The 23658-nt window shown below is 46.7% G+C and overlaps 2 protein-coding genes across 2 annotated transcripts; one reads left to right on the top strand and one right to left on the bottom strand.

The window, feature by feature from the left end:
* Positions 1-12590: 12590 nt before the first annotated feature.
* On the top strand, positions 12591-13505 carry LOC123428750 (pectinesterase inhibitor 8-like). Its single transcript, XM_045112908.1, has one exon. The coding sequence runs from the start codon at positions 12591-12593 to the stop codon at positions 13308-13310; it is 720 nt and encodes a 239-aa protein (XP_044968843.1). The 3' UTR covers positions 13311-13505.
* A 6433-nt stretch (positions 13506-19938) lies between these two features.
* On the bottom strand, positions 19939-23430 carry LOC123427788 (exonuclease DPD1, chloroplastic/mitochondrial-like). Its single transcript, XM_045111906.1, has 4 exons — positions 23190-23430; positions 21780-22326; positions 20729-20943; positions 19939-20302 (listed from the first exon to the last, which is right to left on the bottom strand). Exons 2-4 carry the CDS (start codon positions 22247-22249, stop codon positions 20103-20105), a joined length of 885 nt encoding a protein of 294 aa, XP_044967841.1. The 5' UTR covers positions 22250-22326; positions 23190-23430; the 3' UTR covers positions 19939-20102.
* Between the last annotated feature and the right edge of the window lie 228 nt (positions 23431-23658).

The raw sequence follows: 23658 nt of genomic DNA, 5'->3' as shown, positions 1-23658 counted from the left end.
TAGTATCTACTCAAATCGTCATTGAAGTAAGAACATAATGATATCCACTGCGTGCCTCAGCACCCATTGGACTGCATACATCAAAAATGTATCACTTCCAACAAGTTACTATCCTATTTCATCTCAATGAAAACAAGGCCTTGCTCATGTGGTATGATTAGCATGTCACTAGTGATTCGAAATCAGGTGAATATAAAGATCCATCAGCATGGAGTTTCTTCATGCAATTTATACTAACATGACTCAAGCGGCAGTGCCACAAGTAAGTGGTACTATCATCATTACCTCGTATCTTTTGGCACCAATATCATGAACATGTGTAACACTACGATCGAGATTCAATAAACCATTGAAGGTGATTATTCAAGCAAATAGAGTAACCATTTTTCTCTTTAAATGAATAATCGTATTGCAATAAACACGATCCAATCATGTTCATGCTTAACGCAAGCACCAAATAACAATTATTTAGGTTTAACACCAATCCCGATTGTAGAGGGAGCATGCGACGTTTGATCATATCAACCTTGGAAACACTTCCAACACGTATCGTCACCTCGCCTTTAGCTAGTCTCCGTTTATTCCGTAGCCTTCATTTCGCGTTACTAATCACTTAGCAACTGAACCGGTATCCAATACCCTCGTGCTACTAGGAGTACTAGCAAAGTACACATCAACATCATATATATCAAATATACTTCTTTCGACTTTTGATAGCCTTCTTATCTACCAAGTATCTAGAGTTGCTCCGCCTCAGTGACTGTTCCCCTCATTACAGAAGCACTTAGTATCGGGTTTGGGTTTAATCTTGGGTCTCTTCATTAGTGCAGCAACGGTTTTGCCGTTTCACGAAGTATCCCTTCTAGCCCTTGCCTTTCTTGAAACTTAGTGGTTTTACTAACCATCAACTATTGATGCTCCTTCTTGATTTCTACTCCCGCAGTGTCAAACATCGCGAATCACTCAAAGATCATTGTATCTATCCTTGATATGTTATAGTTCATCACGAAGCTCTCACAGCTTGGTGGCAGTGACTTTGGAGAACCATCACTATCTTATCTGGAAGATTAACTCCCACTTGATTCAAGTGATTGTCGTACTCACACAATCTGAGAACACGCTCAACGATTGAGCTTTTCTCCTTTACTTTGTGGACAAAGAATCTTGTTGGAGGTCTCGTACCTCTTAACAAGGGCACAAGCAAGAAATCACAATTTCATCTCTTTAGAACATCACTTATGTTCTGTGACGTTTAAAAACGTTTTCGGCGCCTTGCTTCTAAGCCATTAAGTATTCAGCACTGAACTATCGTGTAGTCATCATAAACGTGTATGTCGGATGTTCACAACATCTACAGACGACGCTCGAGGTGCAGCACGCCGAGTGGTGCATTAAGGACATAAGCCTCCTGCGCAGCAACGAGGACAATCCTCGGTTTTACACACTCAGTCTGCAAAGTTTGCTACTATCAACTTTCAACTAAATTTTCTCTAGGAACATGTAAAAAACAGTAGAGCTATAGCGCAAGCTACATCGTAATTCGCAAAGACCATTAGACTATGTTCATGACAATTAGTTCAATTAATCATATTACTTAAGGACTCCCACTCAAAAAGTACATCTCTCTAGTCATTTGAGTGGTACATGATCCAAATCCACTATCTCAAGTCCGATCATCACGTGAGTCGAGAATAATTTCAGTGGTAAGCATCTCTATGCTAATCATATCAACTATACGATTCATGCTCGACCTTTCGGTCTCATGTGTTCCGAGGCCATGTCTGCACATGCTAGGCTCGTCAAGCTTAACCCGAGTGTTCCGCGTGCGCAACTGTTTTGCACCCGTTGTATGTGAACGTTGAGTCTATCACACCCGATCATCACGTGGTGTCTCGAAACGAAGAACTGTCGCAACGGTGCACAGTCGGGGAGAACACAATTTCGTCTTGAAATTTTAGTGAGAGATCACCTCATAATGCTACCGTCGTTCTAAGCAAGATAAGGTGCAAAAAAAGGATTAACATCACATGCAATTCATAAGTGACATGATATGGCCATCATCACGTGCTTCTTGATCTCCATCACCAAAGCACCGGCATGATCTTCTTGTCACCAGCGTCACACCATGATCTCCATCATCATGATCTCCATCAACGTGTCGCCATCGGGGTTGTCGTGCTACTCATGCTATTACTACTAAAGCTACGTCCTAGCAATATAGTAAACGCATCTGCAAGCACAAACGTTAGTTTAAAGACAACCCTATGGCTCCTGCCGGTTGCCATACCATCGACGTGCAAGTCGATATTATCTACTACAACATGATCATCTCATACATCCAATATATCACATCACATCGTTGGCCATATCACATCACAAGCATACCCTGCAAAAACAAGTTAGACGTCCTCTAATTTTGTTGTTGCATGTTTTACGTGGTAACCATGGGTATCTAGTAGGATCGCATCTTACTTACGCAAACACCACAACGGAGATATATGAGTTGCTATTTAACCTCATCCAAGGACTTCCTCGGTCAATTCCGATTCAACTAAAGTTGGAGAAACTGACACCCGCCAGTCATCTTTGAGCAACGGAGTTACTCGTAGCGATGAAACCAGTCTCTCGTAAGCGTACGAGTAATGTTGGTCCGAGCCGCTTCGATCCAACAATACCGCGGAATCAAGAAAAGACTAAGGAGGGCAGCAAAACGCACATCACCGCCCACAAAAACTTTTGTGTTCTACTCGAGAAGACATCTACGCATGAACCTAGCTCATGATGCCATTGTTGGGGAACGTCGCATGGGAAACAAAAAATTTCCTACGCGCGCGAAGACCTATCATGGTGATGTCCATCTACGAGAGGGGATGTGTGATCTACCTACCATTGTAGACCGTACAGCAGAAGCGTTAGTGAACGCGGTTGATGTAGTGGAACGTCCTCACGTCCCTCGATCCGCCCCGCGAACTATCCCGCGATCAGTCCCACGATCTAGTGCCGAACGAACGGCACCTCCGCGTTCAGCACACGTACAGCTCGACGATGATCTCGGCCTTCTTGATCCAGCAAGAGAGACAGAGAGGTAGAAGAGTTCTCCGGCAGCGTGACGGCGCTCCGGAGGTTGGTGATGATCTTGTCTTAGCAGGGCTCCGCCCTAGCTCCGCAGAAACGCGATCTAGAGGTAAAACCGTGGAGATATGTGGTCGGGCGGCCGTGGCAAAAGTTGTCTCAAATCAGCCCTAAAACCCCACTATATATAGGAGGAGGAGGGGGAGACTTGCCTTGGGGTCCAAGGACTCCCAAGGGGGTCCGCCGAGCCAAGGGGGAAGGTCTCCCCCTCCCAAACCGAATTCTACTTGGTTTGGAAGGTGGAGTCCTTCTTCCCTTTCCCACCTCCTTCTTTTTTTTTCTCTTTGATTTAATTCCGGATGCGCATAGGCCCCTTTTTTGGGCTGTCCCACCAGCCCACTAAGGGCTGGTGCGCCACCCTCGGGTCCTATGGGCTTCCCCGGGGTGGGTTGCCCCCCCCCCCCCCCCGGTGAACTCCCGGAACCCATTCATCATTCCCGGTACATTCCTGGTAATTCCGAAAACCTTCCGGTAATCAAATGAGGTCATACTATATATCAATCTTCGTTTTCGGACCATTCCGGAAACCCTCATGACGTCCGTGATCTCATCCGGGACTCCGAACAACATTCGGTAACCAACCATATAACTCAAATACGCATAAAGCAATGTCGAACCTTAAGTGTGCAGACCCTACGGGTTCGAGAACTATGTAGACATGACCCGAGAGACTCCTCGGTCAATATCCAATAGCGGGACCTGGATGCCCATATTGGATCCTACATATTCTACGAAGATCTTATCGTTTCAACCTCAGTGCCAAGGATTCATATAATCCCGTATGTCATTCCCTTTGTCCTTCGGTATGTTACTTGCCCGAGATTCGATCGTCAGTATCCGCATACCTATTTCAATCTCGTTTACCGGCAAGTCTCTTTACTCTTTCCGTAATACAAGATCCCGCAACTTACACTAAGTCACATTGCTTGCAAGGCTTGTGTGTGATGTTGTATTACCGAGTGGGCCCCGAGATACCTCTCCGCCACACGGAGTGACAAATCCCAGTCTCGATCCATACTAACTCAACGAACACCTTCGGAGATACCTGTAGAGCATCTTTATAGTCACCCAGTTACGTTGCGACGTTTGATACACACAAAGCATTCCTCCGGTGTCCGTGAGTTATATGATCTCATGGTCATAGGAACAAATACTTGACACGCAGAAAACAGTAGCAACAAAATGACACGATCAACATGCTACGTCTATTAGTTTGGGTCTAGTCCATCACATGATTCTCCTAATGATGTGATCCCGTTATCAAGTGACAACACTTGCCTATGGCCAGGAAACCTTGACCATCTTTGATCAACGAGCTTGTCAACTAGAGGCTTACTAGGGACAGTGTTTTGTCTATTATCCACACAAGTATTGTGTTTCCAATCAATACAATTATAGCATGGATAATAAACGATTATCATGAACTAAGAAATATAATAATAACTAATTTATTATTGCCTCTAGGGCATATTTCCAACAGGATAGCAGAAGTAGCATCATCAAACACAGGCGACACATCAAAAATTCTAGCACGAGGTGGTGTCGCAAACTTACTCATAATTGAAGGTGAATCAAGTGCAGAGCTAGATGGCAGTTCCTTACCTGTCCTCGTAGTTGAGGGCAAGACTTTAGTTTTTGGATCTCTCGGATTCCTCATAGTAATCAGCAGACGTAAATCACAAGTGAATCAAAGAATATAGCTATGCTTCCCCGGCAACGGTGCCAGAAAAAGATCTTGATAACCCACAAGTATAGGGGATCGCAATAGCTTTCGAGGGTAGAGTGTTCAACCCAAATTTGTTGATTTGACACAAGGGGAAGCCAAAGAATATTCTCAAGTATTAGCAGTTGAGTTGTCAATTCAACCACACCTGAAAGACTTAGTATCTGCAGAAAAGTATCAGTAGCAGAGTCGTGTGATAGCAACAATAGCAACGGTAACAGTAGCAGCAGTGACAGCAGTAGCGGCAGAGTAACAGTAGCAGCAGTGACAGTAGTAGCGACAAAGTAACGTAGCAAGGAGCAGTAGGAAAAGACTCGTAAGCATTGGATCGGTGATGGATGATTATGTCGGATGTTATTCATCATGCAACAGTTATAACACGGAGAGATATGTAACTAGCTCCAGTTCGTCAATGTAATGTAGGCATGTATTCCGTATGTAGTCATACGTGCTTAGGGAAAAGAACTTGCATGGCATCTATTGTCCATCCCTCCCGTGGCAGCGGGGTCCTAATGGAAACTACGGGATATTAAGTTTCTCCTTTTAATAGAGAACCAGACCAACACATTAACACATGGTGAATACATGAACTCCTCATACTATGGTCATCTCCGGGAGTGGTTCCGGCTATTGTCACTCTGGGGTTGCCAGGTCATAACACATAGTAGGTCACTACAACTTGCAAGATAGGATCAAGAACACACATATATTGACGAGAACATAATAGGTTCAGATCTGAAATCATGGCACTCGGGCCCTAGTGACAAGCATTAAGCATGGCAAAGTAGTAGCAACATCAATCTCAGAACATAGTGGATACTAGGGATCAATCCCCTTCAAAACTAACTCGATTACATGATAGATCTCATCCAACCCATCACCGTCCAGCAAGCCTACGATGAGATTACTCACGAACGGTGAAGAGCATCATGGAATTGGCGATGAAGGAAGGTTGGTGATGACGATGGCGACGATCTCCCCTCTCCGGAGCCCAGAACGGACTCCAGATATGCCCTCCAGAGGAAGAAGAGGAGGTGGCAGCGCCTCCGTATCGTAAAACGCGATGAACTCTTCACCTTGATTTTTTTCCGGATGAAAGGGACTAAATAGAGCTGGAATTGGAGGCGATGGAGCAACGTGGGCCCCACAAGCCTGCTAGGCGCGACCACGGGGGGCCCACGCCTGGTGGGCTTGTGGGCTCCACACTCCACTTCTTCGGTTGATTCTTGCGTGAGTATTTTTATATATTCCACAAAAAATCCTCGTAAATTTCCAGATCATTCCGAGAACTTTTATTTCTTTGCAAAAACAACACCATGGCAATTCTGCTGAAAAGAGCATTAGTCCGGGTTAGTTCCATTCAAATCATGCAAATTAGAGTCCAAAACAAGGGCAAAAGAGTTTGGAAAAGTAGATACGGTGGAGACGTATCAGGGGCTGATGTCGCCAGCCGTCGCTAGGGTCGGCTCCTCCTATGCTCCGCCACCTCTCTCCTTCCCGCCGGGGTTTTCACCCCAGCCTCGGTTCGCTGCGACTGCGCAAGCTCCGGTGAGTCAAAGAATCCCCAATGCTTGCTCGTAGATGTAGATTAGGGGCTTCTTTCTTAGGCATGTGCTACTACTTTTGTAGGATTCGAGTAGATCCGATTCGATTCGGTCCAAGCGAATCCGACTGATTTGTTGTTATTTGCTACAGTGTGTGTTCTAGAATAATGTTCTTGTTCTAGTGGTAGGGTCTTGCTAGGATCTTGCTAGGATGTGTGTTCATGCAAATGGCATGTTCATCTAAATCTAGGATATGTGTTCATGTTGCTACATACATGTTCAAGCTAGGGTTTGTGTTGCATGCTCTAGATTGTTATGTGTGCATGTAGTAGGACCATTTTAGGATGCTGCCAAATGTGCATGGGTGCACATGGGCGCTATTTTTAGATGTTTCCATGCTTAGGATAGTGCACTGATGAGCGGCATTTGCTCAAGAGCAAGACTAGATGCCACTGATCAGTGGCATTTGCTCAAGAGCAAGTGTCATTGATAAGTGGCATTTGGCAAAGAGTTTGTGCACTGATCAGCGGCATCTGCTCAAGAACAAGACCAGATGCCACTGATCAGTGGCATTTGCTCAAGAGCAAGCGCCATTTATAAGTGGCATTTGGCAAAGAGTGTGTGCACTGATCAGTGGCATTTTATCAAGAGCAAGACCAGATGCATTGTTCAGTGGCATTTGCTGAAGAGCAAGTGTCATTGATAAGTGGCATTTGGCAAAGAGTTTGTGCACTAATTAGTGGCATTTGCTCTTGGGCAAATGTCTCTGGTTAGTGTCATTTGTTGTACTGCTAGTGCCATTGATCAGTGGCATTTGTAGAAGAGCTAATGCCATTGATCAGTGGTTGTTCATTTTGCAAGCACCTCTAATACTTTTCATCTTACCTGACAAGGTATTGAAGAGTGACTGGTTTATCCGCGTTGGTGATGCATTGTCCCTGACCTATTCTCGCATCAGGGAGGGAAGGAGGAGGGGCGGACGGAGTGAAGCCGCCGCGCTATCATCGGCGAGGGGAGGAGGGGGAGGGGCTGCGCGCAGGCCCATTCTCGCATCAGCGAGGGGAGGAGGAGGAGGAGGGGTGGCCGGGAGGAGGAGGAGGGGGAGGGGAGGGAGGAGGAGGAGGAGGGGCGGCGGAGCACCAACTTCCTTGTGCCTCGACACCGCCGGCACCAGCCGTCGACGACCTGCGCCCGAAGCTCCCGCGAGTACGCCGTGCTCGAGCCCAACATGCAGGGAGGGGTGATTCTGTAAAAGTGAAACATTTTCCAACTTAATAAAGGACTGCAAAGGACTATGGGTTGATTTAGAAAAAACGAAAGGGTGTTTTCGCAAAAATGCCATGATGGACGACCAGAAATTGTATTTGCTTTATTATTAGGGAGAGATAAGGCAAAGATCTAGGCCGACATTTACAATTTTTTCCTCTAACTTTGGTCCGACCTCATCTTTACCCTAAAAAAAGTATTCAACTTTGTCCTTCTTCCGCTAGACTCAGCTCATGCCCGTGCGTCGCTCCCTAGGGGCGGCTCAGGCGGAAACCCTAACCACCACCCCTGTTGTCCCCTCTCCCTCAACACTCCTCGCCGCCACCGGTGCACTTCGGCGGGCAAAGCTCGTTGGCGGTGGGATCTGGCCTGCGCGCGCTCATGCTAGTCGGGCGCGACCCTCACGATGGAGGGAGACCTGGAGCTTGTGTGACGGCACACGGCGGAACTTCACATCGGAGTGGTGGTGCGTGGCTAGGGCTCGTGGGAGGAGTTGGTTGCGACGCGGTGGCCCCTCCTGGAGGCGACGGCGTGGTACATGGCAGGATAAGGAGGCGACGACGCGGCACGACCCTCGTGGCGTGGTGCTCGGCCAGGAGTTGCTCCGCTTGTAGTGGCCGAGCACGTCGCAGCCCTAGTGCGTCTGTAGTGGAGCCCCCTCCTGGTCTTCGTGGTCGTGGGTCTTGGAGGCGGTCGAGTGTGATGGATGGGCCAGATCTGGGTTGTAGGGTCGTGACGCAGTCGGTTGCCGGGAGTTGGCCTCACGACTGGGTGTGCGATCCGGCACCCCTGGTCAGGCATGGAGGATGGTCGGCGAGTTCTCAGCCGTGGAGGTGCTGGTAGTTGGGCTACGTGCTCCTGGTTGTGTGGGTCTTAGGTGGACCCGACTTCTCGGCTATGATGGTGAAGTGTTGCGGCAGCGGCGGAGTGGCCAACTTGGATGGTGTGGTTCCAGTACGGTGGGCAGGGATGGAGGTGTGCGATGATCCGGAAGAAATTTTTGCCCGTGCTCGATCGGTGCTGGCGGCGATGGCACCCGCGGGTGTCGTTCCCCTTCTTGAAGGCGTCACCAAGGTGTGTCGGCATCTCCATCTCTCGCTCATGTGATTGGTAGCGGTCTTCGGATGAAAGCCTAGGTTCAGAGTTGAACCAGCACGAAGGCGGCGTGGTCTACGTCGTTACTCTCTTGGGAGCACCTTGCTTGAAGACACGATCTTGAAGTTCCATGTTGCGCTACTTTCGGTGTTCGCCGTTGTCCAAGACAATCTTCAATGGCACAATGTGCGTCATCATCGATGAATCCAAGACGGTGCCTTTTATGGACTGTTCAAGTTCTCTCATCTACTTGCCACCTCCTTTTAGGCATGATAGGGTGGATGGTGCGTCGACTGGGAAGTTTACCCGGAGTTGGTGTTGTCTTCGGAGGTGACCGACGATGGTCAAGACGCGGCATTTTTTGCTCTGTTGTAGGACAAGCTCTTTTTTACTTTGTAGTGGTGTCGTCGGTGGTGATTGTCTTCGGACTAGTCCTTGTGTGGTGTTTGCACTATGCTTGTTGTTGGCAACAAGTTGTAGTCTTGTAATACAAATTCTGCCTTCTATAAAAAGTACGGTACGCATTCTCATACTCTCAAAAAAAATACCCTTCTGTACCGTTTCCGTCCGGTCAAAGGGGTTTGATCGTTAGATCGTGGAAGGAAAAACTATGTCGAGGAAATGTCACGATAACAGTCAAACCCATTTGACCGGACGGACACGGCATAGAAGGGTGTTTTCATAACGCCATTTAACGGAAGAGGAGCAAAGTGCAAAGTTAAGCATTGTTTTTTTAGGTAAAAATGAGCTTGGACAAAGTTAGGAAAAAAAGGAAATTGGCCCTTTATTTTTTTGATCAACCGAATAAAGGAGGAGAGAGAGACCTATGTGACAAAAAGTAATTTTCTAATGTACGCGAGAGATTGCGGCAGGTTCTAGGTAGGAAAGAAGATATACGTACGTGAGGGGTTGTTTAAATTTTTGGTTGTTTCTTTTGGGTCAAGGACTCCTCCAAGAAAAGCTCGGTGGAGATGAATATTTTTTTATAATAAGTTGGTCCCATCAGATCAACGGACACTAATTTTAATTAACGTGGTAATTTCTTAAAAATGATTAATTAATATAGATATAGATAGATAGATAGTAAAATATTAATAAATATGCCCATGCGTTATAACGGAAGAAATAAAATCACCCACACCATACGCACACGCAACAACATCAGAAAATCATTTAAAATCTCTCACAATGCCGTATAAAAAACAACATGATCAACTGTGTTGTGCGTAAATATAAAGGTGGGACAATTTTTTAAGTAACTAAAGTTGTGTTCATTTTATTAGACAATATAATTATCTATCTAGTTTCCGGTATCAGTTGACGTCTTTGTGGTGTTGCTTCTTAGTGATACCCAAAAAATTAATACATTAGGCAGAAAAAAGCAAAGTACACTTTAGTATTCAATGATAGCATGTGCATAAGAGCAATAGTTTTGTCTTATCCATATATGTGCTTGCAATAGTAATTCAAGTCCTTCCGCAAAAAAATAGTAATTCAAGTCAAGATTTAAATTGCTTGCAAACATGTTAGATATCTCCACCAAAAAGAACCAACCTGACATACATAACGAATAGGCGTTTTCAAAATACCCCATATAAAGTATTAATTAAAATTATGGGTGCAATATAAACGTAATTTTAGAAATGACTAACACGCAAATAATATCCTATTTGGAATATGCACATTTTTCCGAGTTATTTACACATTCTGGCCTAGAACTGTCGTCATCGCTCCTCCACCATGAGAGAAAGAGTACGACTGCAGGCACACGCTTGTCCGTCGCGGGTTGTCCTCCGGCTCTTCCTCCGCGGGTGACTCCTCCGCCGGTGCCTCGAGCTCGCGGACACCGCTAATGTCGCTCAAAAGAGAGACGAAGGAGCTCCCGCCACTCCGCGTGATGAAGAGGGAGCCGGAGCCGGAGCGGCGGGGCATCATCGGGACGGAGGATTATCTTCCCCCGGTGGAGGCGGACGCCACTGAGGCGGCCATCGTTGCTCGCTCTACGCTGGAGGAGAAGGAGGGGGAAGAGCGGCGTCGATGGGACACCGATATCGACAAGATCTTCCTCGAGCAGGGGATCACGGCAGCGTAGGAGTTTTCCACCCAAGAAGACTGGAGCCTCATAGCCAAAAAAACAGGAAAGGTTTACGTCGACCTCGTCTCTGGCGATGAGGATTGAGCTCCTCCGTCGACGCAGCGTTGCCACCGCAACCTCCCCGGCTCTGGTGAGCCAAATTTTGTAAATTAGGATTACGATGGTGTGTGGCCTCCAAATATTATTTGTAGAATTTCTAATTTGTGTGACTTTTGAAGATGATCGACTACTATGAACAAGTTCAATTTCACGCTCGAATGTTTGATTTTAAATTTTGTGGGTTCATATTCAGTTTCTATTCTGTTGCGGCTGTTTTTGGCTTGTATCTACGAAAAACCTTGAAATTTAGATGCGCTATAACGGTCCGCATTATAGAGGGTCTATAGAGTTACTCTAAGATCATCTCTAGTAGACCATTTGTAAGGTTAGCCGTTGTAAATGGTTTACGATACGTGTTTGCCTCATTTTTAACGGCTAATTCGGCTTCGGCCGAGAAGAAATTGTATAAAAAACATAAAATTTTGAACGCGCTGATTTCCTTCCCCGACTCTTACAGGGTAGCGCCGATTTCCTTCTCCTGCCGGTGATGTTGCATCTCCTCCTCCCGTACACTGTGCGAGGATAGTGGCCTCCATGGTTCCGCCTTCGCCGAGGGGGAGGAAATCCTCTGGCCCGACGACGCCACCTCCCGGCTGCTCCGGCTCCGACTCTCTCTTCAATGTGCGGAGCGGCGTTAGCTCCTCCGGTTCCCTTTTCATCGGAGTGAGGGGTGTACGGGAGCTCGACCCTCCGACGGAGTTGCCTGCGTAGATGGACAGTCGCGCTTGCTTGCGGTCGTACTCCTCTGTCGCGCTTGCCTACGGGTGTACTCCTCTGTCGCGCGGCTGATGAGCGACGACAGCGTCTCTAGGTTGTGGTTGGTGTACTTCCGAGCGACCCACTTCCTCGCGGTATAGAAGGCAATGCATCGCCGCCGCTTGAGGTCGTCGCCACCGTCGGCGCCGCGGCCTGCAGACCACGTTCCTACCACATCAAGAAGACTGAGGTCGCCGGCAGCGAGAAACCGAGAGGGGGATTGGGAATTGCGGCGGCGCGCGGATAGGGTTTCGACCCGTATTCCAGCTGCAAACCCTTACATATACTGCATGGGGAGGGCCGGTTTGCGGTCAATGTAAAAACATACGGGGCCGGCAACTATACGGGCTATGATCTGGTCCAAAAAAAGGCCATACTCGTATAATCGCCGGATTCTTAGGATTTATCCCGTTTTACGGGGTCTGCTAATGATGCTTTAATAACAAGGAGTGTGTATCCATAATCTGTAATTGAATGGTTAGAGCGGTAGTAGTATCCAATTCAGCGAGGTTTAAGTCCTGGTGTTTGTATTATTCCTGGATTTATTTTAGGATTTCCGACGATACGTATTTAGTGAGAGGGGACGTTTCCGTCGACGACGAGGCGCCTATTATGACTTCGTAAATCTTAAGGTAATATACCGATCCAGTCTTTCCATGATGTTCATAAAGATAAATGTATGTATACTTTTATAAAGATTATACAACGCTTGCTTGCGTGTACTGTATTGAGTAAAAAAAAAACGTAAGAGAGGAACAATCATTGCAATGCCCGGTGGTCACGCCCATGCGAGCCGAGGATGTACCGGTGCTAGTACGAGCCTACTAGGAAATATCTCGTTCATCTGTGGCTGGGCCTGGCCGAGGCGCGCACACGCGTCATGCAGAGACATGCAGTCCCCACCGCAGTCCTGTCCCAGCTCCAAGCAAACGAGCACCGTCCACCTGTGAGCGTGCTACAGAGCAAGACAGTCCGCCATTATAACATCAGTTGCGCGAGCAGCCGCTCTAGCAAGCTCACTCACTCCACACTCCGGTTCTGTGGAACGGACGAAGCAAACCAGCAACACCGAGCGATGATGTCATCAACTACCGCTCGCGTCCTCGCGGCCGTTCTCGCCGCCGTGGTCTGCGTCGGCGCGACCCCGGAGACGACGTGCAGGGCGGCGGCGGGCGCCGACCGGCGCGTGGACTACCGCTTCTGCGTGTCCAGGCTGAGCCAGCACCACGACAGCCCCGACGCCGACACGTGGGGGCTGGCCAAGGTGGCCGCCGACGTGGGCGTCCTCATGGCCGGCAACGGCGCCTACGACATCAAGGCCATGCTCTCCGGCAACAAGGCGGCGCGCGGGCCGCTGGAGCAGTGCGAGGCGCTGTACGACAGGATGGGCTCCGCGTTCGCCGAGGCGTACGACGGCATCGACAGGCGCGACTACGCGACCGGCAAGGCCAAGGCCGGCGAGGCCGCGTCCCTCGCGCGCCGCTGCGGCGACGCCTTCGCCCGGGCCGGCGCCGCCGTCCCGTCGCGGCTGGCGAAGCAGGGCGCCGACTCGGTGCAGATGGCCATCGTCTGCACCGCCGTCACCAGCCTCATCAAGTGATCTGATCTCTCTGCATTGCATTGTTTTTTGTTTGTCCGTCGGGTGAAAAGAAAATCGTGGTGCCTGCACTGCATTGTTGGTTGCTCGACGCCCGGGAGTCCGTCATGTCATGCACGCCTGTGACTGTGTTCGTGTCTCCGTTGTGTGTTGTAGTATCATTCGGAAGGGAATAAAGTGTTGCAGTATTTCATCTAATTCATGGATTTGCTTCTCTTCCTCTCCTTCATCGGTGTGTCGCTGTCCGCGCCAAAGTAACCGGCGGCGTTCTGTGCCAAAACCCCAAGTCGCCGGTGACGGGAGGGCGTGCACATGCTCCCCTGCCTCTCCGTGCAGTGCACGAGCCGAGATGTGAATTGCACCGATTTTTTTGGGTGGAAACACCTCCGACTGCCACCTGGTAGGAAATGAGGTGCGGGCCAGAGGGAAGGGGAGGAGCAGTGCTGTCATTGTCCATGTCGGCTGCGTGGCGCGAGGCCGCGTGTAGGGGTCCCGTGTCACATGTCATTGCCGAATAAGGTTTCGTCGTTTTGAGGCCCAATACACCTGTACAATACACATCTGTAAAATAAAAACGGATGGCCTCACGTTGCTGCTTGGCATGTCGTTTTTTGGCTGTAGATTTTACACTGGTTTTCTCGCTTACGCCCGGATTAGGGCGGTATTCGATACAGACCATTTTCCATCGTTTTCTTGGTCCCCGTCCGCTCGATCCGCCGCTGCCGCTAGCCAACCCCCTTCCCCCCCCCCCCCCTCCCCCTCCCCCTCCTAGCTGCCGCCGAGAAGCGTCTCGGCGCCTCCGTCCGCTCGCTCTCGGACTCCTTCCTCCTCCGTCCGCTCGATCTCGGGCTCCTTCCTCCTCCCAAGGTCAGTACTTGCGGCGTCGGCTACGGGGCTGGCGATCTCGCGTCCCTGTGGGGCTTGCTGCTCCTCTGCGCGGTCGCTCGCGCAGGTGTGACGGCTTCCTCGTCCCAGCCCAGGGGTGGGCTGGTCGGGTCCTGCCAGATCTGGCCCCGCAGGTGGCGGCGCCGATCTGAGGACTTCAGACAATGGCTGAGGGTCGTGGTCGACGGAGCTGCCCGAGGAGCTACGCGGGGTTGTCCAGGGGCGGAAAGGAGCTCCTCATCTCGTTTCCTCGATGGATGTTGACCGACGGCTTGGCTTGGTTTGGGGCAGCGAGATCTGGGAGCAGTTGACAGTGTTTCTCCTCGGCTGTGTGGGCAGCGAGGAGCGAGGCCGTGGGATTCCGGAAAAGAAATACAACCGGATTTTACTAGATGCTGGTAAGATACAAGAGTAAACATTTACAGTTGCAAAAAAATACAACATTCCAATCGCAGCCTAAGTGTTTCCACTACCAGGTCATCTCCAACGCTTCTTTTTTTTTTTTTTGAGGAAGTGGTCATTCCAACGCTGAACTATACATTTGTTCTCATGCCGAGGGGGCCGTTGTCCAACGCTGCTGCCTGCATATATTTTAGACAAGATTCATGAAATTCATTACATTTCAAACATATTTTAATTAAAATGGAAATCATGTGGAGGTATATTTTCGGACATACTTCTATTCTAAACCTAATCTAAATGATCCCCGGCGTCCGCTTTTCATGTCCGGCCATGAGCTCCGGGAACTAAAGCCCCAACACTTGGCTTCGCCTTCTCCAGTTTCACCTTGATGCTCTCCAGCTCTTCATCCACAACCATCGTTACCGTAGCTTCAGTGTCTAATAGGCCCATGATTATCACCCCGCCATGCTTGTCTTTGGATGGAGGGAAAGAAAGGTGACCTTCCTGAGATTTGAGCGGCGGCAACCTACCATGTACTACAGTTCCTCGCTGTCCGCGGATGTGTCAGCTTCGTGGTCCTGGCGACGCGGCACGACCTTGGCTGAGCCGACGATGTCCTCTCATAGTTGGTCTTGCACCACACCTCGTCCACCGCCTCGGCAAGCTCTTTGTAGGTGGCCTCCAGTTCCTCCTAACGGTGGTGGTACTACCGGTGTTCGAGGCAGATCTCGTGGGTGAAGCGTAGGACTCGAGCAGCGTTGCGTGCTCCACCACGTCCGTGTCTCGCACGGTTGCCCTGCCCACAGCGAGTTGCTCCTCCGCCTTCTCGTGCTCCCGGAGGAGCTGGAGGTTGTACGTCGCGTCAATTTATGCATCTGAGAACTGCTCCTCCCGCTTCTCCCGCACCATGTCCATGTAATGGGCACGAGACTCATCGATGGTCATGGCGCACTACATCAACAAGGGTGGTGTTGGCTCGTACTCGGCTGCAACCTTCATTGGGACGTCCTCAACCTCTGGCTACCTGCCGGCAACAATGGCGGCCATCTCCTTCTTCTGCGATAGTCCGTCCCAGAAAGTTTTGAAGCGCGGGGATGCCATGATAGGAGTGGTGCAAAGAGGAGAACATGACCGAAGGAGGAGGATTGCGGATATGGTTGGGGATGTAGTTTATATAGTGGGCGAATGGCAATGATGAGCGGCAGACGAACATACGAGTAGCGCTAGAGTAGAGTCATTGGTAGCCGCGTTCATTAATGTGCATAGCAAACGGGCAGATGGACGAACGACCGATCGTGGTGTCATTTAAATGCGAAGAAGTCGTGTCCACGGGGAAGTGGCACGAGGGGGGCTCTCTGAGTCGGCGCGTCGCTTAATGCCGGAGCCAGTGAGAGGTTGTGTTTGCTCTCGCTAGGCATGAGTGCAACACCGACGCTCTGGAACGACGCATACCTTTTTGAAAGGAAAGCACACGCGGGAGGGGGGTTTGGATGGACCAGGATGGACAGACGCGGACGGTCAACAGTCCGAATGCCTGCAATCAGTTTGTGAGGGAAAACACGTCCGGACAGCTCGATGGACTGATACAACCCTACATTGGATGACATAACGCGAATGATACACGATCTAAGATGTATGCAAACGGTTTAAGGGTTAGAGTCAGAGATGCTCTCACTTGTTACATCGCTGAGTCGTGGCCGCATAGAGCTTGCACTCCCGATCAATTATCTCAGAGTCTCGACTGCCTACATCAGCAAGACACAAAAAAGGGTCCAGATGCTTGTTTGCTACCTTCAAGAAGTTGATGTGTATGTATTTGGGCTCCATTTGTCTCCTGAAATCTCTTATATGTCAAAATCTTAAGGAACACCTAACTACTACTCCTTTCATCCCTACTTACTTGTCAAATACATTTAGGATGTTTTATAACTTCAAAGCAGAGGTAGAGAAGAGGTCAGCTGGCAATGATGTTGAGGTAGATACTGAGATAACAGAGGACAACAAAGTCGCTTTCTCTAAGTTCTTTATAGCTTTAAAGCCTTGCATCAATGTCTTCAAAGGAGGGTGTCGTCCATATTTGAACATAGGCTCTTGTTCCTTGACTGGGAAGTGGAATGGTGAATTGGCAACATGCAATGCTCTAGATGGCCACAATTAGATGTTCCTTGTTGCTATTGGATTATTTCAGTCATAGACAAATATTTCATTGGCATGGTTCATGATGCAGTTAAAAAGATGCATAGGGCCAGTGTCACCTTTGGCATTCGACACGGGTGCATATAAAGAGCTAGAAATTGCAGCCAATAATTTTTTCCCATGCTAAGCAGAGGGAGTGCTTCGGCCATATATGGATGAACTTGATCAAAAAATTCAATGAGGGGAGAACTTGAGCACATGTGGTCAGCCATAAGATCTTACACTAATCAGAAATATTTATATCATTTTGATAAGATAATGGTAGCATGCAATGAGTTTGGTCCATGGACGAACGTCTACCATTCTCTATTATGATAGATATCGGAATTTAACACTGTCATCAAATATGATTATATCAACAATAACTTGGCAGAACTTTTTAACAAGTTGAAGCAGTTTATAAAACTTGCATGTGTATGACATGGTTGACCAAATAAAGATCATGATCATGTACTTTTGAAAATTGATAAGAATGATTAATGATTGTCTGCAATGGAATAAGTTTTCTATAATGATACAACAGGAGCAAAAATGTTGCACATTTATTTGTTGAAAATACTACATTGTTGTGTGCTACAGTTAGAAATACCAAAACTGAAAGACAATATTTTATTAAAACTGAAATGCATGACTGCACTTACCTCAAGTGGCAATACACTGGGGAGTAACATAATTGTGATGTATTGCAACACTCCATTTATTACGTTGTACTCATTTTGTCTTGATTTGTGTGATGTTATTATAAAATAAGTAACTAGCTATGTTACTCAATTCGTCTCTCTCGTTAGATCATTACCACATAAGCAAATTTACTAAGTTAAACTATATGTTACTACCGAAGTTACTTTCAAAGTGGGTAGTCTAAATGACAAGAGTTTGACAGCGCATCAATAAGGCTCATCCAGCAACTACGGTAACAGAACTATGATTTGTGAATACTCTAATCAGACGAGTCTATCTAGCTGAATGACAGTGATCTTGCCTCGCTACTCGGAAGAAGATGAAGAAACTAGAGAGAACACGTTAAGGCTCCGTTTGGAATGTTATTTTTCTGTCACCCCTGTAACATTTTACACATGTATTATACCAGCCTCCAACCAAATACATGTCACATGATTGTATTTCCATTCCGCTTCCCAGCCTCTGCTTAAAAGGTAAAGAAAGCAAACGGTACCATTGTGTGAAATAGATGGGAATATAAAAGGATGCAATGAATATTTCATCCGCTCTCTTGACCTGGACTACTTGTCAAATACAGTATGATTCAAAGAAAATGCAGATCAGACCGGAGTATAATATGGCAGCGGTCCACAAAATATTTTAGTTCGACAAGTACCATAACAATGCAGACCATGATAAACACGTCGTTAGCAAAGGGTCAACCAATACAAAGACTAGGACAGGCCCACTGCTAGAGGTTCTGGGGAAGCCTTACCCCTGCACATTGCAATGTAGAGAGGCCGGCGTCGAATCCAGGACCTCTCGGCAACCAATACAAATACTAATAAAAGCATTTTTATGCACTATATCAGTATATCTCCATAAGGGAATGGAGACATACATAGCTGCCTCAGTTCTACATGCAACATCGATATGCCAACCATAGACTTCATCTTATTGCCGATATGAAATAGTGATGGACCAATCAAACGAAATCTGGTACCCAAGATGATTAACTGAAATCCTTACCAGTTGAGGGGAACAAGTCACACGCTAATATGCTTCATTTGACTTAATTTGAAAGGAATAGCAGAAGCCAACAAACCATCAGCAGATGTATTGTTACCGTAACTTCAAACATTTTTAATGGCATATACCATGCTACAACAAACAGTGCTAAGTTTTCTTTATTAAGCCCATTGCCTGATGCAAGTTAGATCATCACAGAAATGTCAGTTTGTATTTAGTGGACCGCTGAAGCATAATCCTATCAAATGGATCTGACGATCAGCCAACATAAATGATTTAGCTATGGCTTTATATCTGCCATGCTAATTGCAGGGTAAATATCAACGGTTCAATTCCTGCGCAGTAGGCCTTTGGCTAACAAATGCAGCTAATTTTTAACAACTATAGAAGACGTGATTCTTGAGATGCAACAACAAAGGCAACAATATCCACAAATGTGAAGGAGAGGCTATCATATTGGGGAAAGCCAAATAAATGTAACCACTAAACAAGGAAGCTGGAAACAACAAATATTTACTTAAGAAACTTGCTGAAATAACTAGCCTTGATCTTCATATGTCAGTTTCAGATCAAAACTCATTTTCTGGAAAACATGACATCGTGCCATCACATCTTGCATGCAAGCCATGATGAACATGTGGCCAGCAAAGGGTCAACTAATACAGAGATTGACATAAGAATAACTCATGTAGGTAGCATTTTTGTTGTACTATATCTCCATAAGGTAATGAACACGCGTGTAGCAGTCTCAGTTCTACATGAAACATTGATATGCCAACCATGACTTGATCCGTTGCCGATATCAAATAGCAATGCACCAAGCAATAATGAGGTCTGGTCCCCAAGATGGTTACAGACTGAAATGAAATCCTTACTGCGGAGGAGCACAAGTTACACTCCAAATATGCTTTATTTAAGGAATAGCAGAAGTTAAAATTACTTTTAATGGCATATACCATCCTACAGCAAACAGTGGTATGTTTTCTTTCATTATGCCCATACCTAAAGCAATTTAAATCATCACACAGATGTCAATTTGTATTTAATAGACCGCTGAAAATTTAATTCCTTACCAAATAGATCTGACAGTCAACCAACAGAAACGATTTAGCTATGATTTTATATATGTCATGCTGATTGCAGGGTATTTTATTTTCCTGAAAACCAGGAGAACTGCACTTCATTTCAGTATAAGTAGAGAAAAACGCAGGGAGCTGCGCTTCATTTCAGTAAGTAGAGAAAAAAGAGTACAGAAGAAAGTAAGGGGCAAAACAAAACAAAAATCCCACCAAAACACCCCAACCCCTATCAGGACCAAAATGCCAAGGAGTCCGGGGCAAATGGCCGCAGAAGAAATTCCTGGAGCCCATAGGCTCCTGCTAAACTGCAGATGGCTCTCATTCGCCAATGTCTGGAGCTTGCAGGGTTAATATCAATGGTTCAATTCACACAGCAGGGCTTTCGCTGACAAATGCAGCTACTTTTCAAACAAAAGAAGCCACGAGTCTTGAGATGCTACAACAAAGGCAACAATATCCAGTAATGTGAAAGAGAGGCTAATCCTATTGGGGAATCTCAAATAAATGTGACCACTAAAACAAGGAAGCTAGAAACGACAAATATTTACTTAACTAGGTTGTTGAAATAACTAGCCTTGGTGGTCTCATTTATTAGGCCTTCATATGTCAGTTTTAGATCAACACTCATTTTCTGGAAAACATGACATAATGTCGTCACATCGTGCATTGCTCTATGAGCAGAGCCTTTCACGGAGATGTCATAGCGTTTGCTTAGTGACTCCAAGTTTAGGAGATGCTTCTTATCTGCAGAAAACAGTAAAACTCTGTGTAATTAAGGCTATTTCTGTTGTCGATTTACCAAATGTACAATATAGGTAAGTAACTGGGACTGCAAAAATGATATGGACATATGATAAAAGCGGAAAAAAAAAACTTGGCCACTTCAACAAAAATGGTCCTCATACTCCCAGAACCAAATGGCAAAATGTAAATACTAAATAACAGCACAAACATGGCACCTTTTATATGAGGACACAAGCATGGAAAATGGAGTTGCATGACACACATCATGGAGTAAAAGAAAGAAATACCAAAACAAGGTTTTAGATAAAATTGTAATCACAAAAGTAATAGACAGAAAACCATCCTTGCAAGAAAAAGTGCTATACCATAAAACCAATGATATGAAGTGCTTTTATACCCAAGAGCCCTGGAGTGAAAATGATGTACCTTCTGATGCCTCAACCTTCGGCAACTTCCTTGCCAAGCAAAAGGAGTCAACAAACAGCCAATCTTCAGGCATCTGAGCTGAACAACGGTTAAACTCTTGGGCAAGGAAAGGGCCATCAAATGTGTTTACTTTATGAGCAACCCATATAACTGGTTTGCCAGGAGTTTGGCGGCTTCGAACAAATGCCAATAGTAATGGAAGTACATCACTGAACCTACATTATTCAGATTAAGATAACACTTAACTTCAGTGTAATAGAGCCAGACATACACAGAAGACAGAACCAAATTTCCATTGTAAAAACTCACAAAATGCACAAGATTTCCTAAAAAAAGACTTAGAAATGCCTACCTTACTAGTAGTATGGATGGTTACCAAAACACGACAACCAAATTGACTGCACAAAGAGACTTACTTTCATATGGTCTTTGTTGACAGCACTGTGTCGAGGAATGAAAAAGTCAGGCATGCATACAGACATGAGTGCGAGTGTGCCCTAATTACTGACGAGTTCTTTACATTTAGGCTCGGCAGCTATAGTGAAGGGATGGGAAGTCGTGATGGAATTGGGAATAACATGAATGCAGTGAAGAGAAGCACGCCTCGGGACATCAGGTATGCAGACCAATTCAGTGTTAATGTCATTGACAGTTGCAAGGTAATTCAGATTAAGATAACACTTAAGAGTAAGTTCAGTGTAATAGAGTCAGACATACACAGAAGACAGAACCAAATTTCCATTGTAAAAACTTACAATATGCACAATATTTCCTAAAGAAAAGACTTAGAAACGCCTACCTTACTAGTAATATGGATGGTTATCAAAACACGAAAACCAAATTTACTGCACAAATAGACTTACTTTCATATGGTCTCTGTTGACAGCACCATGTTGACGAATGAAAAAGTCAGGCAATGCATACAGGCGCGAGTGCGAGTGTGTCCTAATTACCGACAATTTCTTTACATTTAAGCTCGGCGACTATAGTGAAGGGATGGGATGTCGTGAAGGGATTGGGAATAACATGAATGCAATGGAGAGAAACACACCTCGGGACATCAGGTTTGCAGACCAATTCAGTGTTAATATCATTGACAGTTTTAAGGTAACCAGGAACACCCCTCTCAGGATTAATGAGAGTTTCGAATGTGCTATTCTTTCCTCCACAAAGATCACGGACTGCAAACTCAGTGATTCTATTATCCTTCTGGAAATTACCAGTGGTTTTTTTCTGGAAAAAACCAGTGGTCTCGATATCAAAGATAAGAAGAGGCGCAGATTGCTCATGTTCAGAAGTCTGCTTAAACTTTAATGGCTGAATTCCAGAAATACACGGACCCAGATCAGTTTTGTGCAAACTAGCTGTCTCTTGAACCCTTGTTGAGAAAAGGCGCTTCTCATAGCTTTTAGGATCAAGCTGTGTTCCAGATGACAATACAGTATGTTGCATACGCAGCCTGGCAGGACAACTACTCCATATGCTGTTCCTTAGTTGACTGAAGCGAAAAAGCAATGCCATTTTGTGTCGCAAGCGTGCTAATAGAAATTAACAAACAAAGTGGACACCCTATGGCTTAGGTTAACCACGTCAAACGCCTGCATCAACAAAACAACCATATTTAAGCGTAGATAGCAAAGAGTCAATGACTTGGTTTCACAGTACAAAAGTTTTAAGCTGCAAACCACGAAATGTAATCTTTCGATTCTGATATCAGTCAGGTCGGACAGTTTGGAGTCGAAACTGCTAGTTATAATGTGGCAGATGGTGCATACAAGGCATCTATAAGACAGCCAATAGATCCAAATATTGCATTTTGAATGAACTCATTAGCACATGTACCTTTTAGTATCCTTGTAAGAAACTATGTACTTTTTAGACAACAAAAAAACAAGTACTCCCTCCATCAATATTAGCTTAAAAAACGATCTTATATTGTCGCACTGAGGGAGTATGTATTTAAAACGCACTCCCACTTGTCGCTGAACCGCATGACTGAATGTACAACCATGTCACGGTACCAATATAGAACAACAGAGCATCTGACCCATCCAACCTACCAACCGAGTGAGCGTTATCTATCATGGCCCTCGTGCGGTTATCCTCTCAAAAAATTGACCATGTTTGTTCAAACGTCAAGAATGGTCCAGGGAATCAAGCCGTATAGTTTTGTGGGCTTCGAGAATGTTCAGAGCATCTTTTATCGTTCTTTAGTTAACAAAGTAGGTGTAGAAAAATCATATTTTTTTGGGAAAATGATTCCGAAATGTGACTTCTATGATTAACTCCTTTTACTTCTACAAAGTACCCCCACCACCTGACCCGAGTCCACCCCCACCCCCGTCCCGCCGCCCTCACCCCCCAAGAAAAAACACCACCACGCACTCAGACCCCAATCTAGAAGGTGTGCCGGAGTTCAGTTTGGGATCTAAGCAATCCCGGAATGAATGGAAGCTCGTACCTCAAAAGCCAATGTCCAAGATTACGGAGTGGGCGGAGACGGAGGGACGCGACGGGGTAGGAGTGGAACGGCGGCGGCGGCGGCGGCGCGCGCGGGAGGTGGGTAGGCGCAGGAGTCGGGGCGGGCGAGGCGTCGGCGGCGCCGCTAAGTTGCGGCGGCGGTGCGAGAGGGATTTCAGACTCACGGCCGCATTGGGTGGGTGGGGTGGGGTGGGGATGACGGAACGGGAGCGGCGTGGGAGAGAGGTTGAGGGGGGAGGGGGAACGGGGGAAGAAGAGCACAGATGCAAGCGACCTCAGCAACTCGTTTTTGGATCCGACGGCCCGGGACGATCGCCGCGGAAGCAGTTGCCGCACGTCCTTCTGCTAACCGCCCAAGACGGCACCATTTTACTTTCCCCCCAAAAAAATTAGTTTCTACCGCAGAGTACAAAATTTCTCAGTCCTGGGCAGCTCGAGGTGACACGGGC

Source organism: Hordeum vulgare, chromosome 2H, assembly GCF_904849725.1.
Source record: "Hordeum vulgare subsp. vulgare chromosome 2H, MorexV3_pseudomolecules_assembly, whole genome shotgun sequence".
In the NCBI taxonomy this organism is placed as follows: Eukaryota; Viridiplantae; Streptophyta; class Magnoliopsida; order Poales; family Poaceae; genus Hordeum; species Hordeum vulgare.
Note: the sequence above shows the minus strand (reverse complement) of the source record. Positions and strands in the feature narration are given on the sequence as shown.